A 14,939-nucleotide genomic window follows, 5' to 3' on the forward strand; every position below is an offset into this window, starting at 1 on the left:
TCTTCCCTAACAGGATTTGCCATCCTCATCCGATTAAACAATTCAAACTGTTAAGCATTCAAGTTTGTTGAAAACTGGATCATAACCAGTAACTCAAGATATATTACTAAAGTCAAGCTCTTACATTTAGAAGTGACATTTCCACTTAATTTGAGTGTGTTTCTGACTCATATTCCTCCCTTGTTGAAAGGAATCCGACCCAAAAGAGGCCGGAAAGGGGGAAAAAATGAACAAAAACAAAGTTTCTAATTGCCACCACCGTGTGCCCGATGCAGAAACGGCAACTCAAGAGCATAAATGTTTGGTCAAGTTTAAAAATACAGAGTCAGACAGATGGTTACAATCATCTTCTGGCAACACCAGTCTTGATTTCATGTGAAAAAAAAAAAAAAACCCTGACAAACCACACTGTATTCAGCTGTTCCTGGTATGAGACAAATGCCAAGCCTGCTGGACATCCAGTCTTCAGGCCGTCCCTGAGAGGCGCGCTGTTACTTGACACTGGCTTTGGAAAGGGATGGGAAATAACCCCCAAAAGTCTCCTCTGGGAAGACTGAATGAATCCAGGAAATGAATCGCAGGCTGAGATCTGCATGCCCGAAACACTGAACGCTGCAGCTTGGCTGGCCTGACCTGAACACTGCGGGCCGCCCAGGTGAACTCACTTGTAATTCACAAGGCTTCAACAGGCAGCCGCCTGCCAGCACCTCTTACCGGTTTGGAAGTTAATTCGGGAACAACAAACTCATTTACACATTCGGTCTGCACGGCCACCTTACCAGAGGAGGGTTTTATTTTTGAAACACCTAAAAATACACGAGCTGTGAAGCATCTTCTGTGCTTTCACAACCGTTTATCTTTAGACACAGCTCCACATCTTAAAACGGACTCATCTGACTCTCAGCTCTGTCCTGTTTGCTCAGCAAGACCAACAAACGAAGCCACGAGGTGGGTGGAACAGAGCGGGGCTTCCTCTGGAGCCATCCTCAAGCCCATAATTGCAGCCGACCCCTGATGTGGTTGCAAGCCCGCTCCTTAGACAGGAGGTTCCCACAGGCAGCTGACCCAGAGCACGACAAACCCCGTGACGGAGACAACGTGTTTCTCTTCTGTGGGGCAGAAAACAAAACTGCCACACCACAGAGCTGGCTGGGCCGTCCCTTCACTCTGGACACAGAGCTGACAGTTAATGCAAACAGAGACCTCATCTGTCTTGGTCCAGGGGGTGCTTAGATGCTGGGCACAGAATGTGAAATGATTCAGGCTCCAGAGAATATGATGCAATAAGCATCCAAAACCCAGCTCATCTCTCCCACTCTCCTCTCCTGAAGGAGCTGTCAGAACAGTTCTTGGGGACATCAGGGCATGATTACAGCTAGCCCTGCCTCCCTTACCCCCTCCCCCATGGGTATCACATGTAATTTTTTCTTGCTCACTCCCAGCTTTGTTGCAGATATTCAGTTGCTCAATCGTGTCCAACTCTGTGACCCCATGGATTGCAGCACAACAGGCTTCCCTATCTGTCACTATCTCCTAGGTTTTTCTCAAAATCATGTCCATTGAATCGGTGATGCCATCCATCCTCTGTCGTCCCCTTCTCCTCCCTGCCTTCAATCTTTCCCAGCATCAGGGTCTTTTCCAGTAAGTCAGCTCTTCATATCAGGTTGTGGTCCACAACCCTCATTTCTACCCGCTTTGAGCTATTACAACACTCTCCCACCCAACCTACCCTCTGTAGACTGTATCACATTACTTCCCTATCAACCCTTCTAAACTTTTTTCAAGGAAACTGCCTCTTCAAATGGAGAAAGCAATGGCAACCCACTCCAATACTCTTGCCTGGAAAATCACACGGATGGAGAAGCCTGGTAGGCTGCAGTCCATGGGGTTGCTATGAGTCGGACACGACTGAGCAACTTCACTTTTTACTTTCATGCATTGGAGAAGGAAATGGCAACCCACTCCAGTGTTCTTGCCTGGAGAATCCCAGGGATGCGGGAGCCTGGTGGGCTGCCATCTATGAGGTCGCACGGAGTCGGACACAACTGAAGTGACTTAGCAGCAGCAGCCTCTTCAAAAGCCTTTAGCAAGGACAATATAGTCTCTTTACCACCAAGCCCAAACACTGCTGCCTAGCTTTAAGTAAGGTAGGGTATCTCAGGATGACTGACATCTTAGGCCAGATAACTCTTTGTAGGAGGGCTGTCCTCTACATCTGGGGATGTTTAGTAGATCCCTGGTCTCTACCAACTATTAACAGATACCAGCAGCATCCTCTGCCCTCGCTGTGGCAACCGGAAATGCCTCCAGGTATTGCCAAAAGTCCCCTACGACCCACGCATCTAGTCCAGAACCACTGTTTTTAAAGATGTCCTGACCCCAGCCTACGCATCCTACTAACTACTGGATGTTCCCCAAACATCAGATTCCATAAACAAAGGAATCTTCTCTCAGTTTAGCAAAGCCATCACACCAAAAACACTCTCATCTCTCCACCTTCAAAAAAGGCATCTCTCTAGCCTTTTCTTCTAATCAACTCTCAGCCCTCCTTTGTAGTATCATTGCTGCCGCCCCTTCTCCAAGGAAGCCAGCTCTCCTTCTCACCCACCCATTTGTTCCCTCCCCCCACCTCTTATCGCTCTGTACAACACACACCCCTCTTCTCCGAGTCTTTAGGGACTTACAAGTGTGGGGCCTTGTCCGCATCAGGCCTCATCAGTGGTGGGAAGAGACACTTCTTCCCAGGGTGGGACTCAGGGGACCCTCTCCAAGGTGCCAGGAAACCCAGAGACAAGAGGTTGGGGGGGAAGTCTGGGGCAGGGTCACAGATCGGGAGCTGCCGTGATAAGCAGAATTCTCATCTGGGAAGTCACCAGAGGATGTGAAAGCTGATAAAGTGGAGCATTAGGTGAGAGAGCCTGAAGTTCTAGGGAGGGATCCTGTATTAGGCAGGAGGCAGGGGTTCGGGCCAGGCAACTGTGGGAAGAACAGAGCTGTTCTAAACCAGGTTATTATTACTGTTGTTTTTGTTTACTTGCTAAATTGTGTCTGACTGTTCTGTCCTTGGGATTCTCCAGCCAAGATACTAGAGTGGGTTGCCATTTCCTTCTCCAGGGGACCGTCCCCACCCAGGGGTCAAACCCGCATCTCCTGCAACAGCAGGCAGATTCTTTACCACTGAGCCACCTGGGAAGTCCTCTAACCTGGGGGGTCAGAGCCAAACCAGACCAATGGCAAGGCTGGAGTCACACAGACCTACAGCCTCCGAGGTCTGCACAGTCTCTGTGGTCGGAAGGAGCAGCCCCAAGTTCCAGGTGGGAACTTTCCAAATAACGACCCATGTTACAAGATGAGTAAGACGGGGAGAGAGGTACTGATACAAAGGTTAGCAAGGTTCTTGAAGCTTTCACTGGCCATTTTGTTGTGCAACAGCCCCATCCGGTATGAGGGCTAAGACATGTGACCTTTTACTTGTTGAGGCTAAAAATTATTTTTTAATATTGATAAGTAAAAGTGAAAAATCAACAGAAATTTGGCAAAAAGATGAATATAAAAATTGTAAAATGAAGTCTAGATTTTCACGGAACAGTCTTAAAGGGTTAGAAAACCATTCATGTTAGTGTATGCTAAGTCGCTTCAGTCATTTGTCTGACTCTTTGTGATCCTATGAACCACAGCCAGCCAGACTCCTCTGTCCGAGGGATTCTCCAGGCAAAATTACTGGAGTGGGTTGCCATGCCCTCCTCCGGGGATTTTCCCGACCCAGGGATCAAACCCGTGTCTCTTACGTCTCCTGCAATGGCAGGCTACCTGGGATGAAAACCACACAAATGCCTGAAAGCTTAGAATGTGCAGATCCCTGAAGAAATAATGATACTATCAGATGACACCTGAGCTTTAAAAATTTTTTAAACTGACACAAAAAACTTAAATGGTTAATATAGGGAGGTGAGCAGAGAAAAGTGGACTCAACTTGGATTTGTCTCCTGAGTGCTCTATGCCTTCATAGCTCTCTACCCACATCTGAACTGTTATTTAATCACTAAGTCATGTCCAACTCTTTTGTGACCGCACGGACTGTCAAGGACCCCACGGACCCCAAGGACCCCAAACTTGCCAGGCTTCTCTGTCCATAGGATTCTCCAGGTAAGAATCTGGAGTGAGTTGCCATTTCCTTCTCCAGGGGATCTTCACAATCCAGTGGGATCAAACCCATGTCTCTTGCCTCTCCTGAATTGGCAGAAGGAATTCTTTATCACTAGGCCACCTGGAAAGTCCACCCACATCTGAATGGAGGATGCTAAAAGCTAGAAGAAAGATTTTATTGCAGTCTTATAATGTTCTCAGTCAATAAGAGTAGCCCTCAAGGAGAGGGGAAGTTAATGGTCCTTCTTAGCACAAATAACTGACCCCTCCACCTGGAGGTGGGTCTGCTTACCAGCAACCTGTGTTGCCCAAAACAGAAAGCCAACAAATGATGCAAGATCCAGAGTGGTGGGGGAGCCACACACAGGCTCCTTCTCAGTGACAGGGCTCAAACGATGGCGGGCAGAGTAACGCACCCCTCCCTGCCCCACCAAGGAGTAGTACTGTTAATCGCTCAGTCGTGTCTGGCTCTTCTCGACCCCACGGACTGTAGCCCACCAGGCTCCTCCGTCCATGGCATTTTCCAGGCAAGAACACTGGAGTGGGTTGCCATTTCCTCCTCCAGGGGATCTTCCCAACCCAGGGATCGAACCCACATCTCTTACATCTCCTGCACTGGCAGGCAGGTTCTTTACCACTAGCGCCACCTGGGAAGCCCTTGGGAAGATGCCCTGGAGAAGGAAAAGGCTACCCACTCCAGTATTCTGCCCTGGAGAATTCCATGGACTGTATAGTCCATGGGGTCGCAAAGAGTCAGACAGGACTGAACCCCACCAAGATGTTCACCCAATTCCCAGGACCTGTGACTTAAGTGATGTTGCACGTAAGACACTCAAGATATGATTACGGTTGTAAGCTCTGAGACTGGGAATTAACCCAGGTAAGCCTTATCTAATTGCATGAATTTTAAAACCTGAGAACCTCTCTTGGCTCTGGTTAGAGATCAGATGAAAGGAGGAAGAGATTTGAAGCATGAGAAGGACTAGGTCCAGGGTTGCTGTCTTTGAATGTGAAGGAAGCAGGCCTCTACCAGCCAGGAATCAGCAGCCAGCCAGCAAGAAAATGAGGACTTTGGGCCTACAACCGCAAGGAACTGAACTGTGCCAACACTGGGAAAGAGCAAGAAACAGATTCTTCCCTAGAGGCTCCAGAAAGAAGCCTAGCATGCCCACACCTGGATTTCAGCCTGGTAAGACCCCTTCACACTAACCTACAAAACTGCAAAAAAATTCATAGCTATGGTAATTTGTTATGCCAGCAAAAGAAAACTAACACAGCACCTCTGTTACAAGTCAAGCCATTTTCCCCCCTTTTAAAATATGGACAAGCATCACTCAGGGCTGGGATAAAGGTGGAAGGCTGTGCTTTTCTAACAGGTGGTGGTTTTGTCCCCTTAGAGCAGTGTCTGACAGGTACCAGCATCCACTAAAAACAGCTTCAGTAATGAACATCCAAGATGGCTGCTTTATATATAACAATACAATTATCTAGGTTCTAAAAGGAAGGCATATAGGGTACAATTAACTGACCTGAGCTGTAAATTGGATGTACACAAATCCTGTGTTTTTCCCTCAAAGGGGAGAGAAAAGATCTTCATTCCAGGGGGAAAAAAAAAATCGAGATCCTATTCATATGGTTTATTGGGCTATTTAGCTGTAGGTTCACATCACCATCATGGTGGAGGGGAGCTTTAAAAGGCTCTGTCCTTTAACCTTCTTCAGTAGTTCTCCCCCTAACTGACTTTTTCTTGACTGTTAAATGTATAACAAAAACTTACATCTAAAGACAGAAGGATATGAATTCTGAAATATTCATTTATAAGAGGTACCAATAAAGAAATTTTAAACCCAGCTTCACTTTTATCACCAACTATGTCACTTCTAACATGAATGGCATCTGTTTTACATATGGCACAACTGCCAGGTGCCCGACACTGTCCCTGCCTCAAGAGAGACAAAGTCAGTCCTTGACGAACTGAGCAAGGAAACGGCTCTGTAAACAAAGTCACACAGTCGTGTCAAAGACTTAATGCTGAAAGCGCAGCCAAGGCACATGCTTCCCCGGACACCTGTGTAGGTGGGAAGGAAGCTGTTTTGAGATGGGAACAGAAGAAAGCCCACGTTTGTTCAACAAGCACATGCACAAATTAGGATACACAGCCACTTTTACAGAAACATGTATGAACATTACCTTTTCTGAAGAACATATGGAAAATGCTGTCTCTAGGGGCTGAGTGTAAGCAAGGCTAGTCAGAGGGCTAGAAGGCGACTCAATTTCCCTATACAAGGCTGTCTGAAGATATTTGCCAAGTACTAGGTCAATCTGGCAAAAATGCCACTTTCCCATTATTATTAAAAGAAGGCAAATAAACACCTTCTTTTCTTGAAGCTGAGGAAAATTTTGCATTAGGTCCACAAATATCTAATTCTTCCCTATTTCCCAATTCTCCTCTCCTGGTCTAAAGTTGGATAAACTAGAGCAACCACAATACTGAGAGGGTCTCGAGTTTCAGTTAGCACCTGCTAGCTATTGAAAGTGAAAGTGAAAGTCACTCCATCATGTCCAACTCTGCGACCCCATGGACTATACAGTCCACAATTCTCCAGGCCGGAATGCTGGAGTAGGTAGCCTTTCCCTTCTCTAGAGGATCTTCCCAACCCAAGGATGGAACCCAGGTCTCCTGCATTGCGGGTGGATTCTTTACCAGCTGAACCACGTGGGAAGCCCAAGAATACTAGAGTGGGTAGCCTATCCCTTCTCCAGCGGATCTTCTGGACCCAGGAATCAAACCGGGGTCTCCTGCATTGCAGGTGGATTTTTTACCAACTGAACCATCAGGGAAGCCTAGCTATTGGAAAAGCTGATATTATTATTCATCATAATCACAGGCATACCACCAAAACTGAGCGTTAACTCCTAAAGAACAAAAACTACTGAAAGATGAAGGGTTTTTACAATATTAAAATTTGGGTTTTTAAAAAAACTGCATGAATTTGAACTTGACAAGAAAAATAAACACCTATCAGCAGTTGCCCAGTAAAGACCTGCTAACAAAGGCAGGTGGAAAGGAGAAAGTCTGCAAATCATTCTGGAGAGATGACGTAATTTATACTTTAATGTCAGAAAGGGATGACTACAGAAGTGATTTTCGGGTATTACTTTTATAATACAGGCACAGAGTTCATAAAAGTTGAGGAGAAATGTGCATGACTGTTTTTTATACAAGGACGTGTCTCCAATCAAAAGAGCAATCCCACAAATGAGACGGGTTCCCTTGAACCCAAATGTCCCCTAGATGGAACTTTCCTACACTGCTGGTGGGAATGTACATCGGTGCAGCCACTATGGAAAATAGTATGGATATTCCTCAGAAAACTAAAAACAGAGCTACCACATGACCCAGCAATTCCACTCCTGGGTATATCTCTGGGAAAAAAAATGAAAACACTAATTCAAAAAGATGCATGCACCCCAAAGTTCACAGCAGCATTACTTAGAATTGTTAAGATATGGAAGGAACCTGTGTCCACCAAGAGATGAATGGACAAAGAAGATATGATATTTACACACATACATATACACATATACAAAATGGAATATCACTCAGCCATAAAAAGAATGAAATTTCGCCGTCTGCAGAATATGAAAGGACTTGGAGAGCATTGTGCTAAGTGAAGTAAGGCAGACAAATGTTGTATGATATCACTTATATGTGGAATCTAAAAAATACAATGAACTCGTGAGTGTAACCTAAAACAAGCAGACTCACAGATAGAAGAAACAAGTGATTACCAGGGACGAGGGAAGGGGGGCAACATAGGGGTGGAGGAGAGGGAAGTACAAGACAGATGCAAGGATGTACTGTATAACATGGAGAATATTGCTAATATTTTGTGATAATTGTAAATGGAATGTAACCTTTAAAAATTATATATATAAAAAGAAACATCTCTGTAGATAGATAGGCCTCAGAGCCAGAAGAAAAAAAAAGTGAAAATCCATAAAAGGGGAAAAAAAAAAAACCAAGAAAATGAGAAGGAAAAAAAAAGCTTGAGCTCAGGTCTGCTTGTTTGCAAAGCCACATTTCTTCCCAGCCTTAACTGAGGAAGTCAAACCACTCTGCGTGACTTGTTTAAGGAACAGAACACTTAGGAACAGAATGCACTCAGGAGAAGAAAGAGGTCAAATTACCCTTTGCTACAAAGCCATGACTGCTAATAAAGTCCAGGCAATCAACACGAGAACATGATTTATGGACCCACATCTCTAATTTGGCAAAAAAAAAAAAAAACCAACCCAAAACTAGAAATATAGCTTTTACTTAGATGAACGGGAGGTTCTCAAAAAGGAAATACTCTCTGAAAACAAAAATAAACAGACTCAAACTGGAGGGAGTTTGGAAACTTCCCCAGTGGTTCAGTGGTTAAGACGCCACGTTTTCACTGCAGGGGGAATGGATTTGACCCCTAGCCGGGAGACTAAGATCCTGTATGCCGTGTGACGCAGCAAGAGGAAGGAAAAGAGTGGAAGGATCTTGAAGGGACCGAGAGCGCAACTTACATAGATTTGGTTTCTCTTGTAGCGCTGGTACAAGTTGTGCATGATGGCACCCCCGTGGAGCTCCGTCAGCGTGGCCATGTCATCCACGCCCTCCTCATCCATGGGGTGCATGGGCATCACCTTCTGGTGTGTGACTGTGCTCTGCTTGTACGTGAATACCTGGTGGGGTGAATGAATTCACAGCTTAATTATGGGCAATGAACAGTTTCCACCGACCGTTTCCCAACTTGCAATACAATCTCAGTACAATACCAGCGAAAGGATCCTGAATCCACCACCAAAACTCAGACTGCAGAGAACACATAAATTTCCTTCATGCCACCTACTTATTTTTGTGCTAGGTCGCTTCAGTCGTGACAGACTCTTGGACCCTAAGGACTATAGCCCACCAGGCTCCTCTGTCAGTGGGATTCTCCAGGCAAGAATACTAGAGTGGGTTGCCATTTCCTCCTCCAGGGAATCTTCCCGACCCAGGGATTGAACCCATGTCTCTTATGTCTCCTGCACTGGCTGGAGGGTTCTTGGCCACTAGCGCCACTTGGGAAATCTCACCTATTTTTAATGGTAGCAAATTATTTTGACAATTGACATTTGATGTTCCTAAAAGACATTCGGTCAAGTACTAACCCTCCTATGGGAATCACAGAAATGATGACATTTTCAGTTCACTTTTCTCCCACTGATACAAAAGCAGTAGCAGTTAAGAAGCTGGCTGACCAACCTTTCAGAAAGTAATTTGATTTCATTGTATAATATATTCAAGGGACCATGGGATATAGTTCAAAGCTTCCTAATAAAGCTCTTCAATTTAAGTGTTGTCACAAAATTCACCATATAGCCTGTACATTTGTTCAGAGACTGACACACAACTTCTCAGGATAGTCTGAAAAATATTCTTAGGCACGATCCCTTCTCAACTGAGATATATAAATAGCACTCCTCTGATCTTTAGGAAAACAAACCCTCTCAGATTTAAAATACAACTGGTTTAGGACTTCCTTGGCTGTTCAGTGGTTAAGACACCACACTTCCACTGCAGGGGGCACAGGTTCAATCCCTGGTTGGATAACTAAGATCCTTCATGCAGCAGGGAGCAGGCAAAAGGAAAAAAAAGTTAAATAAATAAATTACAGCTGGTTTGCCTGTTTGACAGCCTAAAAGTGAAAGTCACTCAGTCATGTCCAACTCTGCGACCCCATGGACTACACAGTCCATGGAATTCTCCAGGCCAGAATACTAGAGTGGGTAGCCTTTCCCTTCTCCAGGGGATCTTCCCAACCCAGGGATTGAACTGGGGTCTCTTGCATTGCAGGCAGATTCTTTACCAGCTGAGCTATCAGGGAAGCCCTATCTTGCTTTAAACTCCAAAACCAGTGGTGGGTGCCGCACATCTGTTGTATTGTTTTGTTGCTGTTGTCTGTTAAGTCACGTCCGACTCTTTTGCAACCTCATGACTATAGCCCACCAGGCTCCTCTGTCCATGGGATTTTCTGGGCAAGAATACTGAGTGGGTTGCCACGTCCTCCAGGGGATTTTCCCAACCCAGGGATCAAACTCACATCTCCTGCATTGGCAGGTAGGTTCTTTACCACTGAGCCACCAGGGAAGCCCATTGTATTGTGTACCGGAGACAACCCGGACAATGCAAGACTGATTATAGAACACACATGGACTTCTAAAGTCTACACAGGATTCTTTCATCACAGCTGATTGGGTAGAGTATTAACTGCACCCATTCAGCTTCATATGCTGACCAGTTTGACCATACTTACAAACTCCGGTACATAAAACAATCATTCAAAGATGAAGTCTACCCCCTATTTATTTACTGTATACTTTTATATACAGTGAATAATCACAGAAAAGTAATCAAACTGATCACATGGACCATAGCCAAGTCTAACTCAATAAAACTATGAGCCATGCCGTGCAGGGCCAACACAAGACAGACGGGTCATGGTGGAGAGTTCTGACAAAACACGGTCCACTGGAGAAGGGAATGGCTAACCACTTCAGTATTCTTGCCTTGAGAACCCCATGAACAGTGTGAAAAGGTAAAATGATAGGACACTGAAAGATGAACTCCCCAGGTCAGTAGATGCCCAATATGCTAGTAGAGATCAGTGGAGAAAAAACCCGAGAAAGAATGAAGAGACGGAGACAAAGCAAACCCAACGCCCAGTTGTGGCTGTGACTGGTGATGGAAGTAAAGTCCGATCTTGTAAAGAGCAATACTGCATAGGAACCTGGAATGTTAAGTCCATGAATCAAGGTAAATTAGAAGTGGTCCAACCGGAGATGGCAAGAGTGAACATCGACATTTTAGGAATCAGTGAACTAAAATGGACTGGATGGCTGAATTTAACTCAGATGGCCATTATATCTACTACTGTGGGCAAGAATCCCTAAGAAGAAATGGAGTAGCTCTCATATTCAACAAGAGAGTCCAAAATGCAGTACTTGGATGCAAACTCAAAAATGACAGAATGATCTCTGTTTCCACGGCAAACCATTCAATATGACAGTAATCCAAGTCTATGCCCTGACCAGAAATGCTGAAGAAGCTGAAGTTGAATGCTTCTATGAAGACCTACAAGACCTTCAAGAACTAACACCAAAAAAAGATGTCCTTTCCATTATAGGGGACTGGAATGCCAAAGTAGAAAGTCAAGAGACACCTGGAGTAACAGGCACATTTGGCCTTGAGTACAGAATGAAGCAGGGCAAAGGCTAACAGAGTTTTGCCAAGAGAACGCACTGGTCATAGCAAACACCCTCTTCCAACAACACAAGAGAAGACTCTACACATGGACATCACCAGATGGTCAGTACTGAAATCAGACTGATTATACTCTTTGTAGCTGAAGATGGAGAAGCTGTATACAGTCAGCAAAAACAAGACTGGGAGCTGACTGTGGCTCAGATCATGAACTCCTTATTGCCAAATTCAGACTGAAAGTAGGGAAAACCACTAGACCATTCAAGTATGACCTAAATCAAATCGCTTACAATTATACACTGGAAGTGGCAAATAGATTCAAGGCATTAGATCTGATAGACAGAGTGCCTGATGAACTATGGACAGAGGTTCATGACATTGTATAGGAAGCAGGGATCAAGACCGTCTCCAAGAAAAGAAATGCAAAAAGGGTAAAATGGTTGTCTGAGGAAGCCTTACAAATAGCTGTGAAAAGAAGAGGAGCAAAAAGCAAGGAGAAAAGGAAAGATATACCCATTTGAATGTAGAGTTCCAAAGAATAGCAAGGAGAGATAAGAAAACTTTACTCAGTGATAAATGCAAAGAAACAGAGGAAAACAATAGAATGGGAAATTCTAGAGATCTCTTCAAGAAAATTAGAGATACCAAAGGAAAATTTCATGCAAAGATGGGCACAATAAAGACAAAAATGGTATTGACCTAACAGAAGCAGAAGATATTAAGAAGAGGTGGCAAGAATACACAGAAGAACTATACAAAAAAGATCTTCATGACCCAGATAACAACAAGGGTGTGATCACTCACCTAGAACCAGACATCCTGGAATACCAAGTAAAGTGGGCCTTAGGAAGCATCACTATGAATAAAGCTGGTGGAATTCCAGCTGAGATATTTCAAGTCCTAAAAGATGATGCTGTGAAAGTGTCACACTCAATATACCAGCAAATTTGGAAAACTCAGCAGTGGCCACAGGACTGGAAAAGGTCAGTTTTCATTCCAATCCCAAAGAAAGGCAAAGTCAAATAATGTTCAAACTACTGCACAATTGCACTCATCTTACATGCTAGCAAAGTAATGCTCAAAATTCTCCAAGTCAGGCTTCAGCAATACATGAACCGTGAACTTCCAAATGTTCATGCTGGATTTAAAAAAGGCAGAGGATCCAGAGATCAAATTGCCAACATCCACTGAATCACAGAAAAAGCAAGAGAGTTCCAGAAAAACATCTACTTATGCTTTATTGACTACGCCAAAGCCTTTGACTGTGTGGATCACAACAAACTGTGGAAAATTCTTAAAGAGATGGGAATACCAGACCACCTTAACCGCCTCCTGAGAAATCTGTATGCAGGTCAAGAAACAACAGTTAGAAATGGACATGGAAAAGCAGACTGGTTCCCAATAGGAAAAGGAGTACACCAAGAGTGTATATTCTCATCCTGCTTATTTAACTTACATGCAGAGTATATCATGTGAAATGCCAGGCTGGATGAATCACAGCTGGAATCAAGATTGCTGGGAGAAATATCAATAACCTCAGATAACACAAATGACACCACCCTTAAGGCAGACAGTGAAAAGGAACTAAAGAGCCTCTTGATGAAAGTGAAAGAGGAGTGTGAAAAAAGCTAACTTAAAACTCAACATTCAGAAAACTAAGATCATGGCATCTGGTCCCATCACTTCATGGCAAATGGGGAAACAACGAAAATAGTGAGAGACTTTATTGTTTTGAACTCCAAAATCACTGCAGATGGGGACTGCAGCCATGAATTTAAAAGACGCTTACTCCTTGAAAGAAAAGTTATGACCAACCTAGACAGCATATTAAAAAGCAGAGACATTACTCTGTCAACAAAGGTCCATCTAGTCAAAGCTATGGTTTTTCCAGTAGTCATGTATGGATGGAGAGATGGACTATAAAGAAAGCTGAGCACTGAAGAATTGATGCTTTTGAACTGTGGTGTTGGAGAAGACTCTTAAGAGCCCCTTGGACTCAAGAAGATCAAACCAGTCAATTGTAAAGGAAATCAGTCCTGAATATTCATCAGAAGGACTGATGCTGAAGCTGAAACTCCAATACTTTGGCCACATGATGCGAAGAACTGACTCACTGGAAAAGACCCTGATGCTGGGAAAGATTGAAGGCAGGAGGAGAAGAGGACGACAGAGGAAGAGATGGTTGGATGGCATCACTGACTTGATGGCCATGAGCTTGTAAGCTCTGGGAGTTCGTGACGGACAGGGAAGCCTGGTGTGCTGCTGCCCATGGGGTCACAAAGAGTCAGACACACTGAGTGACTCAACTGATTCTTTTCACTGATACTTTTATGTTTGTCCTTCAAATAAAAACACCATGATGCAAAAGCAAAATGTAAACAACACAAAAAATGTGATCGACACAAGCTCACATGTGCACGTGCACACAAAGTAACTTTTTTGAACAGTACCCGCAGATTGGGGAATTCTAATTTTCAATGTCAACCAGCTGTCTGAATATTCATTGGAGGGATTAATGCTGAAGCTCCAATACTTTGGCCACTGATGCAAAGAGCTGACTCACTGGAAAAGACCCTGATGCTGAGAAAAGACTGAAGGAGAAGAAGACGGCAGCAGAGGATGAGATGGTTGGATGGCATCACTGACTCAATGGACATGAATTCAAGCAAACTCTGGGAGATAGTGAAGGACAGGGAAGCCTGCCGAGTTTGCAGTTCATGGGGTCACAGAGTTGGACACTACTTAACAACTTAACAACAACGAGTTGCCTATATGGAAACAAATAGCATGTTACTGCAAAAGGGAGTGACACAGTAAGAAAAGCAAAAGTACCAACCCAATGGTTTCCATAAACCATGGAAGAAAGTGGCATGTTTTGTTCTATTCTCCAGAGAAAAATGAAAACTTCAGTGGTGGTACTTCTGCCACATAAACCACAAGGGTCAGTCAGAACCAGTCCTGAGAGACTGCTCGAGGCCAGGGCAGACCCCAGCCATCTCTTCTGAGGTCCAGCCACTTTCCCAGCTGTTTCCCGGGCCCAGACACCTGCCAGGAGAAGTGTCAGCCCCAGCAGCCCCACCTCACAGGGAGGTGGCCACCCCACCACGTAAGTGCCCCCCACGGGTAAGACAGGTCTGGGGCCACTGAGGGCATGCAATGGGGCTAGGCCACAGCCAAGATGGGACCAGGTATTACAGAAAAACACCAAGAAATTCAACAGTGCAGAAACACAGGGAATCAGACCCTCATTTTAATTCATTAACATCAAACAAGAAAGTTAAATACATTTAGGCTGACAGTGGCGGCCATCGTGGGCTTCACAGGTAGCTCAGCAGTAAGGAATCCATCTGCCAATGCGGGAGACACAGATTCAATCCCTCGGTCAGGAAGAGCTCCTGGAGGAGGAAATGGCAACCCACTCCAGTATTCTTGCCTAGAAAATTCCATGGACAGAGGAGGCTGGTGGTCTACAGTCCATGGGTCACCAAGAATCAGACATGACTGAGTACATAAT

The 14,939-nt window shown here is 44.6% G+C and overlaps 1 protein-coding gene across 1 annotated transcript in view; it reads right to left on the minus strand.

Annotated features, from left to right (window-relative positions):
- Positions 1 to 14,939, minus strand: part of MYO10 (myosin X) — a 252,256-nt gene that overhangs the window by 134,058 nt on the left and 103,259 nt on the right. The window contains exon 3 of the mRNA XM_020887818.2: positions 8,707 to 8,865. Within this exon, the coding sequence (XP_020743477.2) occupies positions 8,707 to 8,865 (159 nt within the window). The remainder of the gene's footprint in view (positions 1 to 8,706; positions 8,866 to 14,939) is intronic.

The sequence above is a fragment of the Odocoileus virginianus genome, chromosome 14 (assembly GCF_023699985.2).
Source record: "Odocoileus virginianus isolate 20LAN1187 ecotype Illinois chromosome 14, Ovbor_1.2, whole genome shotgun sequence".
In the NCBI taxonomy this organism is placed as follows: domain Eukaryota; kingdom Metazoa; phylum Chordata; class Mammalia; order Artiodactyla; family Cervidae; genus Odocoileus; species Odocoileus virginianus.